Raw genomic sequence first — 13,433 nt, forward strand, 5'->3', positions numbered from 1 at the left:
ACACTGGGGTCTCACCCAGCCCCAACAATTAAAGCTGGGTTTTAGTTTCCCAACTGAAACGGAGAACATTTGTACCTGACTCTTAGGGGTGTTCTGAGGAGTAAGCGAACAAATAAACATGGAAACTACTTAGAACAACAGCTGGCATACAGGGAGCACTCTGTGAACGTTAGAGGTTACTGTCATCATGATATTTACATCCCCCCAACACAAACATACACACACACACACACACACACACACACACACACACGCACACACATAGAGTATAGCATCACTGGGTCTCCCTCCCAGGCCTGCAACCCACTGCGGCCCAGGCCATGCCAACCTGGACGGGCGGAGCCACCAGCCTGTTTCTCTGACAAGCTGACCACTGACGATGCGACGCTGGGTAAGTTACTGAAGCTCTCTGTTAACTGGGTAAGTTACTGAAGCTTCCTCTCAGAGGACAATGGCTATATAATATCCAGCTCACGGTGCTACTTTTAAGGCAGAAACCTGTTAGTTTAAAAAGGTGGCTGTCATCTCCTGGGTCAAAGTTTTTCTGCCTTGCACAGATCATATTCCAGATCAGGAATATACTACGGAAAGCCTTCAACTACGCTCAAGTTCAGGTGCCTGAGGAATGCCTCACTTATCCAGAGTTCCTGGCCAGTGAAGGTGATGTGGCAGGGGAATTCTTTTCGGGGAACGAAATAAAGCTCGTTTTTTAGCACCAAGTTGTTTTCTTAATCACTTTTATGAGGCTCCTTCTGAAACAGGTAGATACATCTCTGACTTAACAAATGAACTCGGGCCAATGAATCAGAAAGCTTTATAAGGCAAAAATATAGTAGCAAGAGGAAAAGAATGAAAAGATCCCACAATTACCCTACCCTCCCTTCTGAAAACAATGAGCCAGCACATCTATCCTCACCCCGCAGCCCGGTGGCCTGCCACTCGAACCCGGGACCGCACGCTCACCTGTTTTGCAGCCGCCTGGCTGGGAGGTAAGGAGCCCCTCGTCAGCAGCGGGGGGCTCCCGGGGCCGCAGAGCTCGGGGAAAGGGTTGGGGATGGCCGGCAGAGACGACGTTCTGAACTGTTCACCTTCTTCCTGCAGGCGTCTGGGAGGAGAGACACAACCGCTCATTAAAAGCTGCCATCCCCCGACACGACCCAGCAGTCCCACGTCCGGGGGTGTCCCCAAGGAAACTAAAGATGGACTCACTCCTGTGTTCCCAGCGGGACTGGTCACATCAGTCCCCTGGGGGGTCCACCAATGCGGGAACGGATAAACAAAACTTGGTCTATCCACATGAGGGGACACTACTGAGCCCGACCGAGGAAGGGAATTCTGACGCACGGTGACAACCAGGATGAACCCTGAGGACACCGTGTGGGTGAAATCAGCCAGTCACAAAAGGGCGGATCTTGTACAATCCTACTTCTGTGAGGTACCTAGGGTCTCCAGGCCCCTAGCTAGTACAATGGAAAATGCCAGCGACTGGTGGGAGGGGAACGGGGAGTCACGGTTTCACAGGGACAGAGCGTCGCTTCTGCAGGATGAGCAAGTTCTAGAGATACGGAAGCACAGGCACCGCCACGAGATGGCGCACTTAAAAACGGCTGCGTGCATTGTACAGCAACCAAGAGTTTTGTTTTCTGTTTTTTTCCCCCATTCTCAGACTCAAAGGGTACAGATTCCCTCACCCATTAAACAGCTGGGGAGGATGTTTAATGCTCCAAGGGGCGCCTGCGGGGCTCAGTTCGCCAAGCATCCAACCTTGGCTCAGGTCATGGTCTCACGGTCTGTGAGTTTGAGCCCCGTGTCGGGATCACTGTTGTCAGCACAGAACCCGCTTCGGATCCCCTGTCCCTGTCTGTCTGCCCCTCCCCCACTAACACTCTCTTTCTGTCTCTCTTAAAATGAATAAACTTTAAAAAAACAAAACAAAACAAAACAAAAACCACGCTCCGCGCATGACACATCCTAGACGTCTTCTCCAAGCACCTCATGGATTCTGTTCCCTGAACACTGATGTGTGAAGACGTTCTGCGAGTAAGAGCGCTTTCACGAGAACAGCTACGTTCGATGGCCTTGAAGCCAGCACTCGTCCAGACATGTGAAAACGTGAGAAGAGGCTCCCCCGTGTCCTCGTCTGGGCTGTGGGATGAGTGCTTGCTTACACAAAAAAGGCTGTTGGCACCGAATCGGAAATAAAGGCCGCGAGCAGCCGTCCTCCCCAGGACACGGAAGCCCGTCTTTCCGTCACAGCCACTGCGGAGTGAGGACCAGGCGGTCTACTTGTTGGCATTTCCTCCCAAGAACGCAAAACCCACTCGTCATAGGGCAAAGCCAAACACACACAGGGTGACGAATCAGATGCAGTTATGAAAACAGAAGAATAAAGTTCAAAGTCGAAGGACAAACGGCTGCAAAGTGCCCCCTCTGTTTCCTTTCCTGGGGTCCTGTGAGGGCTTCCTGTCCACACTGCTGAGGCTTTCCCGTGGTCCTGCGGGGGCTTCCTGTCTACACTGCCGGGGCTCCCCCGGGGTCCTGCCGATGGCTTCCTGTCCACACTGCCGGGGCTTCCCTGGGGTCCTCCCGTCCACACTGCCAGGGCTTCCCCAGGGTCCTGCCGGTGGCTTCCTGTCCACACTGCCGGGGCTTCCTGTCCACACTGTCGGGGCTCCCCCGGGGTCCTCCCGTCCACACTGCCGGGGCTCCCCCGGGGTCCTACCGGTCGGTGGCTTCCTATCCACACTGCTGAGGCTTTCCCACAGTCCTGCGGGGGGCTTCCTGTCCACACTGCCGAGGCTTCCCCGGGGTCCTCCCGTCCACACTGCCGGGGCTCCCCCCGGGGCCCTGCCGGGGCTTCCCGTCCACACTGCCAGGGCTTCCCTGGAAGCGGAGCCCCTGTCCTCTGGAGGGCAACACTGCCCACTGTCCAGACACCCACCTGAGCAGCGGCGTGAGCCCTGCTGCCGCTCAGTATCCCTGGTCCTCGGTGACATAAGCCTCGAGAAGCCCCTGTAGGCGGAGTCTTCCAAGAATTTTTTGGACTCCTTTTACAGTGTGACGAAATTAACGATCCATTCGCTTTCTTGGGAGTTTTGCCACTAGAGAACTGCAGCGATCACTTTACAGGTTCTCTGTTTACCAAGCGATCCTGATGCGTGAGGGGCCCGCCCAGCCGTTCCACGGGGACCAGGATGCACCCATCTACGGCGTGCATGCTCCTGGGGTGGGAATGGGGTCAGTGCCGGGGGGTGCCGCGGCCCCTCTGAGGCGCCCCCATAACATCCCAGAAAGCGGATGTGCGCTGTCAGGGAATCCCACTCTTCCCACACCAGCCTCTGTCACGGCCAAGTGACTGGCTCACTCGCTGTCCCTTGTCCTACGGAGCAAGAGAGAGGAGGAGAGCCCCGACGACCACTGACCGGTGACTCTCCTGAAGCACAAGGATAAAAGTCTGTTCCGACTCACATACAAGATGCCAATGTTCTGATGCTCTAAAGCTCCCAGAAACTTCTCTGAACAGGGTTGTTCTGAAAACCTTTAAAAGTGGTGTGTTCGGGGTGGGGGTGGGGGGGAAACCTGGGTGGCTCAGTCGGTTAAGCTCTGACTTCAGCTTAGGTCATGATCTCACGGTTCGTGAGTTCGAGCCCCAGTTCAGGTGAGCCTCGCTTCTCTCTGCCCCTCATGGGATTCTCTCTCTCTCTCTCTCTCTCTCTCTGCCCTTCGCTCACTTTCACCCTCTCTTTCTCTCTCCAAATGAGTGAATGAATGAATGAATGAATGAAAGCTGTGTTTTTTAGGGCAGTGTATGGTACTGTACCATTATACATTATACATTTGTCCAAACCATACAATGTCCAACACCAAGAGCGAACCCTCAGGTAAACCACAGACTTTGGCTGATGATGATGTGTCCACGCAGGCTCGCCAACTGTGACAAAGGTACCACCTGGTGGGGAATGTGGGTAATGCAGGAGGCTGTGCATGTGTGGGCAAGGGGGTGGGTACATGGGAGACATTTAGAAATTTCTCTCAATTTTGCTATGAACCTAAAACTGATCTTTCAAAAATTAGTCTTTATTAAAAAACAAAACAAAACAAAACAAAACAAAACAAAACAAAAACAGACAACATGCTAAGTCAGCAAGGCTGGACACACAAGGGGGTCACACCCTGTAGGATTCCCTTTTGATGAAGCAGCCAGAACAGGTGAATCCGTAGCAACAGAAAGCATGGGAACTGGTGGTTGCCAGGGGCTGTGGGAAGGGGTGTGGAGACACTGTTTAATGGGTACGGGTTTCCTCTTGTGCAGGGAGAACATTCCAGAACTAAGTAGAGGTGGTGGCAGCTCAATGCTGGGGAGTCTACTAAATGCGCCTGAATTGTACACTTTAATTTTTTAATGTTTATTTATTTATTTTTGAGAGAGAGTACAAGTGGGGGGGGGAGGGGGGAGAGAGAGAGAGAGAGAGACAGAGAGAGAGAGAGAGAGAGAGAGAGAGAGAGAGAGAGAATCCCAAGCAGGCTCTTTGCGGTCAGCACAGAGCCCAATGCAGGGCTCGAACTCACAAACTGTGAGAACATGACCTGAGCTGAAATCAAGGGTCGGACGCTTAACCGACTGAGCCACTCAGGTGTCCCTGAATTGGACACTTGAAGTGATTAATTTTACGTGATGTGAATTTCACGTCAATACGTTATTCTTAAAACTTAAAAGAGAAAAGTCCCACGTTGGCTTCCCAGCAGTGCACAAGCATTGGCCACGGCAAAACGAGGGACACTACACGAGGCCGGAGAACGTCCCAGCTCCAGAGGCTGCATCCCTGCCCAGTTAACGGAGCGAGACGCGGAAAGGGGGCGAAGATGCAGGGATGCTGGGGGTTGGGGACGAGAACGGCCGGGCCTGGGCTCTGCCGCCTGCCTGGGCTAGAACGTGCCCCCTGCTTTCCCTGCTGTCCGCTCCCTCAGGATCAGCCGGCCCAGCCGCAGCCTCTTCCAGGAAGCCCACTTCTCCTTCCCCAGTGTCTGCTCTGCACCTGCCTCTGTCTGTGCCCCACACCCCACTCTGCGGGTCTCAGACACAGCGCCACATCCAGTGGGTTCTGAGCCGGTCAGGACCCCTCCACCTGGGTTTGCATCCAACTCCCTACTCACCAGGTGTGGGCCTGTCACGTCCCCCAGTGCCTCAGTTTCCTCACCTGGGCAATGAGGCCCATGACATCACCCGCCTTGTAGGGTTGTGGTGGCCACTGTATCAGCTAATAAGTGAGGACTCGAGAGAGACCATACACAGGAAGTGCTCAACATAAAGTCTCACTTACAAAAGAAATCTTTGGGTATGCCGTATTGGTCACCCCAGTCTTTAAACACATCCAAAAGTAAGATGCCCTGTGGCGCACGCCTGCCCCGTGCACCCCCGTGGGACCTAACACAGGCAACCCCAGGGCATAGGGCTGAGTTCGGCCCAAACTTTAGCGCAAGGGCCCCGGGCAACGAACATGCCCAGGTCTGCCTGTGCCATCCTCTGCCCTGACTCAGCTCTGGGCACCGTCACTGTTGGGGCTGCGACCCCGTCTTCCCAGGGGCCTCCCACCCTTCCAGGGATGGGTGACTGAGAGACCCCAGACCCCAGCCACATGGAGAAAAGTCTCCCTCCAGACTGAGCTCCACAGGGGCCAAGAGAACAGGACTGATGCTCAAGAAAGCACAGGCAGGTATAAACACCAGGACGACGGAGGGGAGGAAAGGCAGGAAGCCGAGAGGCAGCCGACCGCAGGCCGCAGAGCTGCTACATCCCCCCTGCAGACAGCTCTGAGTTCCCCAAGACACAACAGGCTACCTTGGCAAGAGGGTTACCCAGACCTGGGATGTCAGACCAGAAAGAGCCTCACAGAAGTTTCTGGAAGCAGAGAGGACCACCTTGCCCTATCCCCATCCCAAGGAAAGGAAGCGAGATCCCCAGGAGATGCAGTGCTGAGGAACCACCAGCCCGAAGAACCCCAGCCTGACAGAGGCCCAAGATGGAGGGCCCCGCACAACCTTGCACTAGAAAGTACAGGGAGGCAGTGAGGCTGGCCTCGGTCCCTCGCCCACTCCCATCCCTCCACTGTCACCTGAAAACCTCCAGAGCCAACAGCGACCGGGCGGCGGCCACACCAGTCCACCCACCTCCCGGGCCCCGGAGACAGGGTAGAGACACCCTCAGTGCCCTGCCCCTCCCCCTCCCAAATCCGGGTGTGACAACTCCCATCCATCCCCCTCTTCATCGGGGTCAGGACACCACCGTCTCTAGGCTGGTCCTCGAAATGGCCTCCAAATCAGCCGTGGTCTAGCCCACCACCCCGACACCCGGCTACCAGAATTATCTGCTAGAACCGCAACCCCATCTCCTCGCTCGCCTGTTCAAATCCTTTCCCCGTCTCTCCCCTTGAAGGGCTCAGAGACGCCTCCGGGATCTGGCCCGCACCTGTCGGGATCATCTTGTGTGCAAAGCACCCCGTGGAGGCGTGACAGACGCGCAAAACGCTGTACGTGTTTAACGTGAACGACCGGGTGTGTCGTAAGTAGACACGCGATCTGTCGCCAGTCCAGCTTGTCATCACCCACAGCCTGCAACTGCTCCCTCCGCCTTTATCGCTACTGCGGAAGCTCTTCCCTCCTTGCACAGCAGCGCCGTCACGCGTGGGCTCCGTGCCGCAGGACGTCCTAGGACTGACTCGTCTTGTAAAACCAACACTCTGAACGCTCAGTCCCGTATCTCCTGATTCCCTCCCCGTGGCCCTGGCATCCAGCACTCCTACCCTCTGCGTCTAGAAGTTCGGCCACCTTAGAGGCGACACGTGAGTACAACCGTGTGGCACCGTCCTTCTGTGACAGGCTCATTCACTTAGCGTGCTGTCCACGTTGGCATCAACGGACGGCTCGGTGAGGAAAACGCAGAACACGCAATGCCGTGTCGTGCAGCCATACAAAAAGGGAGGAAGTTTTGCCCCTCGGGACGAGAATCCTCTCTTCTGCTCACGAAATCTCTTCTCCCCGCCCGCCGCCCACCAACTCCCACTCACCCTTCAACACCCAAATCCGAGATCTGCCGCCTCCAAGGAAGCCCAACCCCCCACCCTGCTTCCCACGAGCCCCTCCCCCCCAGCCCTGGTATTTCCAGGAATACAAACGGAATGCGTCCATGGGTCTGAGGTGGCACATGTCTGACAGCCCCCGGGGACACCACTGCCCCAGGTCCCCCCACCCCAACCCCACTCTGGGCACGGGGTGCACAGAGACAAGGAACGTGTCTACGCAGCAGGGGGCGCTATTGTGTCCAGGCGACGGCCCTCCCTTGCTCTCGGAGACGAGGCCCTCCAGGCCCCGGGGCCCACCTGACAGCGAGGATGTGCACAGGCTGTGAGCGCTGCACCTGCAGTCGCGGGGACGCCTGCGGCTGGAGGGACCTTGTTCCTGAGGGTGGCGGCTGGCTGCGGGCGTGCTGGCCATTCTGGAGCAGGGGCACCGTCTCTGACTGCATGCTACAGGCCGGGTACAGACTCTCCAGGGATGCGCTCACATCGTTCACCAGGGCTTCCAGGTCTACGTCATCCTCTGGGCGTTAAAGGCAAAAGCGGGGGAGAAAAAAAAAAAAAAAAAAACAGAACAGAACAAGACAAAACTTTAGCAGCAGTGAGGGGCCACGGCCACACGGGCATCTTAGGGCTCAGGTTCCAAAACTCACAATATTTTAAACTATTAGGTGAAGGCAGAGGAGCATAACTGAGGATATACATCCCGTAAGGAATCGTATGTGTTCCATCTACTGATGTTTGCTGACATTCCAGAAGCTACTTGGTAACTACGGTCCAGCCGCATTCCCAGCGGCTGCACACACCCTTCGGAGCACCTGCCTAGCTCACACCCCCTTTGGGGTGGACGGGCCACACGCAGTCACAGCTGCGCAGCCTCAGGTGGCCAGACCACAGGTGGACATCGAGCTCTACTTAGGCAAGTCAGGCCTTCTCCCTTCCCTGAAATTCTAGCAGTGAAAGAGAGACACAGGAACAGAACAGCACCCAGCACAGACAGCAGCCTGGGCCAGCTAAGAGCTCCAGGAGGGCCCAAGCCACGCAGACAGGCTCACGGGTGGCTGCGGATCAATCATGCACCTGCACACCTCCAGGTGCCCTCGACTGGCCTGGGAGCCTGAGGAAGCCTGTCCTCACAGAAGGCCCGAGGCAGACGCAGAGAAAGAGAAGCACAGGGAATGCCGGACGGAAGGTCAGAAAATAGCAGAGGCACACACAGAGACTTTGATGGGAAATTCTTCGTGTCAACTTGGCTCGGTCGCCGGTATTTGGTCACACTTGATTCTAGATGTTTCCATGCAGGAATTTTTTAGATGAGATTACCATTTAAGTCAGTAGACTCTGAGCTAAGCAGATTGCCCTCCATAATGTGGGTGGGCCTCATCCAATCAGGTGAAGGTCCTGAAGAGAAAAAGACCACAGTCTCCCAAGGAGGGAAGAATTCTGCCTCCGGACTCGAACTGCAAGTCCTCTCTTGGGCCCCCAGCCTCCCGGTCGACCCTGCAGATTCTGGACGTCCAACTACACAATTGTGGGAGCCAACTCCTTAACCTGCACCTCCCTCCCCATACACATATAAATGCACATGTTAATGGTTCTGTTTCTCTGAAGAACCCTGACTGCACACGATGAGGGGATAACCCAGCACGCCCAGAGATGTGCGAGCGCCCAGGGTGGGAGGCAGAGACAGAAACCTGGGGACACAGGCCAGGCTCTGAGCAGCCCAGTGTGACTCAGTGTGCGTTCCTGCTAAGGCCCACCCGTACTCCGGCCGTGAGCTCCATAAAGCATCCTGCATCCCCGGTCATCGTGGGCTGGGGCTACCGAGTTAGCTTCTCCTGTTTGTAACCCGCTGGAAACTGACAGCACAGCCCCCCTTCTCTGAGTTTTCCACTCAGTCACTTCGAACATGGCACGTGTGAACGCGCTCCCCCACTGGGGCACTCCGCGAGTCCCCCTAACTCACAGGCCCACTTGGTCCCATAAGCGACACTTGCTCAGCCTGAGGGGCTGGGGCCCAAGACAGCAACACCCTCGCCAAGCCGGGACCACAAGCTCCCCCGACAGGAAGGCCCTGTGAACCCGCCGCCCCAGCCCACCACCTACGGGCCCCCTGCCCGCGGCACCAGGCCCGGCTTTCTGTTTCTCAGCCTCTACAACCCGACCCGGGGTCCGTGGGGGTGGGTGAGGGCAGGAGGCTGGTCATCACCCCGCCCTGCGGCAGAGCCGGGCACAGATCCATCTCATCTATTCCCCGTGCCACCACAGACACCGTGACTGCCACCAGGTCCCACGGCTGAGGAACAGACCCCGGGGGAAGCAAGGACCTTGCCCAGGGGCACGCCGGTGCGACGAGGCGGACCTTCGACCTGAAAACACTTCCTGCAGCTACCAGGCTGGCCTCACCAGGTGTGCGCTCAATGCATGAGCTCACAGACCTTTCTGGGACCTGCCCTCCCTGCCTGTCCAGTCCTCGTGTAAACATCTCGGGTCCCTTTGCTTCAGCTTCTCCATCTCATTAGGCAAAAGGGCCCAAGAAACGGAGCAAAGCAAGACAGCGAGAAAAAAGGAAGGCACGCAGGCCAAAGGGGCAGAGAACGCAGGAACCCCGTGGTTGCAAGCGGGGGGTGGGGAGGAGAGCACTTTTGGGAAGATTTAGGTAGAAGCAGAAAGAAAGGTCACAGACATCCCCCACCCCGTTCTGTACCTTGCAGGCAATGGTGCCAGGGAGAGGGGTCTGGGGAAGGCCTGGACGGGGTGATTATACACAGCAGGCTTTAGATGGATCACACTGGGCCCTGAGCAGGATGGACACACGGACTGACGGGAGAGCATCGGATGCTTCTGAAACAGCAGGAATGCGGTTTCGCTGCTGGAACCGAGAACACCGAGAGCTGTCTGAGCAGAGCGGACACGGACCGAAATCCCGACCAGAAACTTGTGAGCGGGGCCTCGCGTCCCCAGGGCCCGCGCAGGAAGGCAGGAGACGCTGCCAGCGCTTGGCCTGTGCACGGTCAAATATTAATCCCGCGGCCAGATATCAGAAGGACAACAGGGCTGAATTAGTAATTCATGACTGCCGTGTAATCAATAAGTAATCTATCACAAAGGAGAACGCCAGAGTCAGCAGGCAGAGCTCTTGCTTAGGGTTCAGAGGGCAGGCAGCTACGTGGGAGGAGTGGGAAAATCCAGACCCCGGGAGGGAGAGGTATGCACACAGCCTTGTCCCCTTGTCCCTTGTCCGGAGGCCACATCTGTAAACTGAGGAAGCAGAACTCGGCAAGCACAAAACCAACAGACGGCTGCCCGAAGAGAGCCAGCCACTTGGGTATTTACTGAGACCTCACGGTATCCGCCTTCTCAGAAAAGGTACAAGTCACACTGGGGCTCACGAGTCCGGGGCTTCAGGAAGGTTCTAGAATGCATCCTGCACTCACATTTAGCTTCCATGTAATAGTTGCCCGATTAAGCTCTGGAACACGATTAAGCCTAGGCCGCCCTAACTCATCCTACAAACAATTCAGTATTTCTCTCTTAAGAATCAATTGGGGTGACCATTTAAGAATCAATATGGGGTGAAACACAGAGCTCACAGTAGCTATCCATCCAGCCTTCGGGAATGCCTGGGGGTGGGGGGTGGGGTAGGAGCGGGGAGGGAGAGGCTGGATGCCATGGGCAGGCCGAGGGAGGGTCATCACGGGCCGCTGGGGTGTCACCTGGCTGTCAGTCACATGTGCCCCCAACCAGGAGACCCAGCAGAATACAGTGGCCACCACGGTCACTTCCGTCCCCCCTGAGGAGTCAGGCAGAAAGAGAGGCTCACTGTTAGAGTTCTTTTTTTTGTTGTTTTTTAATGTCTATTCATTATGAGAGAAAGAAAGAGAGCGAGAACAGGCTAACAATTGGGAGAGAGAGAGAGAGAGAGAGAGAGAGAGAGAGAGAGAGAGAGAATCCCAAGCAGGCTCCACGCAGTGAGCACAGAGCCCAACTTGGGGCTCAATCTCACAAACCATTAAGATCCTGACCTGAGCTGAAATCAAGAGTTGGACGCTTCACTGACTGAGCCACCCCAACGCCCCAAAACCAAACCTTTTAAAGAATCTGAAGTATCCTAGCCCGGGACAAACTTTAAAATTCCTGTCGCTTAATTAGCATTTCACCTGTCCAGACAACAGACTCACTTAGGGTTCTGGGATTTTACCTACACTCTGTTAAATCTAGCGCAGGCTAACAATGGAATCTTCCAAGCAGGGGTCACAAAGTATTGATTTGAAGGAAGACACTCGCCATCATGTTCCTTGAAAACTTACTGAACTACGGTATAGGAATCCACTAAGGCATTACTGATGTGACACTCAGTTCTCGCAAAAACGCTCGGAATGGCTCACATTCTGTGAGCACGTCCCGCGTCGTGCGGGATGGCTACCTGCCTTCCCTGTTCCTGTGGTCCCTACATGAACCCACCACACAGATCAACCACCCGCCCCGTGAAAGCCCTTCTGCAGAGAAGCAAACACATAGGGCGAGCACAAGACAGATGCTTCTGAAAATGAGTGCTAAGATTAAGTATCTATTTGGTGCGAACTTGATGCCAAAATACTTTCCGTGAGACTGCACCGCCCCTGGAAGGCACATGAAGGGGAAGGTGAAACAATTTTACACACTCCGTCTCACGTCACGCGGATTCAGGAGGATGTATTTACCGCACAAATACAGGTCAGACAACACGGTTGTAAATCAAGTTATTAATAGACGCTTTGCTTCCGCAAATAACCCAGTCCCAAACTGGACACTGACTTTTGTCCCAAATATCTGAGCAGCTCATCTGATCTCAAACCCACATGCGTGCCTGGCCTCACTGCCATCAATCAGCACGCGGAGGAAGCTTTCCTTCTAAAACAGATACAAAGTCGGTGAACCAAATTCGTGTTTGGCTCATAGATAATTCGGGGCACACGTCCTCCGTAAGCCAACCAGGAGGCGGCCAGGCGCTCACCAGCTGACTGTGGGCACAGAGGAGAGCGCCAGCTACAGGCGAGGCTCGGCTTTCTAGCCCCAGGAGCCTCCCTCCCTGTACGCCCTGCTGGGTCCACAGCGCCATCTAGTGGCCTCCTTCACTGGCTAGGAAACAGGACATTCATTGAATCCGATTCACTGCATTCACTGGCACCTTAAAGAAACGCTACGTGCAGGGGTTTTCAAGATACACGTGTATACTGTCCATTCTTCCCGGACCCACGTGAGCACCTGTTAACATGCAATGTCTGTCTGTTTCCTCCCGTCTTTGTCTAGAAGGTGGGCTGGTAAGTAAGGCAGGGCGGGGCAGGCTTGCTTAAGATGCTAAATTCCCTAAAGAGTGATAGGTGATTTTAAGTAAAAGGAAGAAAAAGAAAATCAATGGGTGAGGCTGTGACAGAAGAGGAAACAGAGATCTTGGCCTGCCTTAGGGATCCTGGCACTGGGCTCCTGAGATCCTTATAATTTTTTTTTTAATTTTTTTTTTCAACGTTTATTTATTTTTGGGACAGAGAGAGACAGAGCATGAACGGGGGAGGGGCAGAGAGAGAGGGAGACACAGAATCGGAAACAGGCTCCAGGCTCTGAGCCATCAGCCCAGAGCCCGACGCGGGGCTCGAACTCACGGACCGCGAGATCGTGACCTGGCTGAAGTCGGACGCTTAACCGACTGCGCCACCCAGGCGCCCCTATAATTTTCTAAACCATAAAAGCAATGGGGGCATCTTTTGTTCTGATGTCTGGTCTTTGTTGTTATTGTTGTTGTTGTTGTCATTGTCGTGGTTCCTGAGACAGCCCCAGGGCTTTCATAAAGGTGAAAGGATCCTCTTTTATAAAACGTCACCTTTTGTTACTCATGACAAACCCCTTTCAACCACACCTGAGTTTATGTTAATGAGGCGCTTTTTGGAAAGCCACCAGGTAACCAAGGGCTGGGGGCTGGCTGCCAAGGGAGCCGATCACGATCATCACAGGGCTATAGGTTTGGAAGGGTCCAGTCCCGTTCTGTGCCCTCGGGGGGGGGGAGGACATAGGGGCTCGGCGCTGAGCTCATCACCGGCAGCCAATGATGTAATCAATTGTGCATATGTGGTGAAGCACCCCTATCAAAACTCCCAACCCCACAGGTTTTGGAGGGCTCCCAGGTTGGTGCACATATGGAGGAGCCTGGGGGGTAGCGTGCCCAGCACGGGAGCCCCGAACCCCTTCCCCATACCTTGCTCTACGCACCTCTTCCAACAGACTGTACCTGAGCTGTATCCTTTATAACAAACTAGTAACCTAATTAGTAAGCCGTTTGCCTGAGTCCGGTGGACGCTCTAGTAAATGACTGAACCCAGTATG

The 13,433-nt window shown here is 55.1% G+C and overlaps 1 protein-coding gene across 12 annotated transcripts in view; it reads right to left on the reverse strand.

The window, feature by feature from the left end:
* The window catches only part of GRB10 (growth factor receptor bound protein 10), a 190,752-nt gene that overhangs the window by 70,595 nt on the left and 106,724 nt on the right, over positions 1–13,433 (reverse strand). For 8 of the 12 annotated variants that reach the window (XR_007148069.1, XM_047840098.1, XM_047840055.1 and 5 more), the window contains 2 exons: positions 7,377–7,596; positions 964–1,105 (listed from right to left, as the gene is read on the reverse strand). Coding sequence is in view for 11 of the 12 variants with exons in the window: in XM_047840055.1 (XP_047696011.1) it covers positions 964–1,105; positions 7,377–7,596 (362 nt within the window). In the remaining variant the exon portion in view is untranslated. Of the gene's footprint in view, positions 1–963; positions 1,106–7,376; positions 7,597–9,780; positions 9,946–13,433 lie in introns of all 12 variants that reach the window. The other 4 variants (XM_047840106.1, XM_047840125.1, XM_047840116.1 and 1 more) reach the window with 3 other exon arrangements.

The sequence above is a fragment of the Prionailurus viverrinus genome, chromosome A2 (assembly GCF_022837055.1).
Source record: "Prionailurus viverrinus isolate Anna chromosome A2, UM_Priviv_1.0, whole genome shotgun sequence".
In the NCBI taxonomy this organism is placed as follows: Eukaryota; Metazoa; Chordata; class Mammalia; order Carnivora; family Felidae; genus Prionailurus; species Prionailurus viverrinus.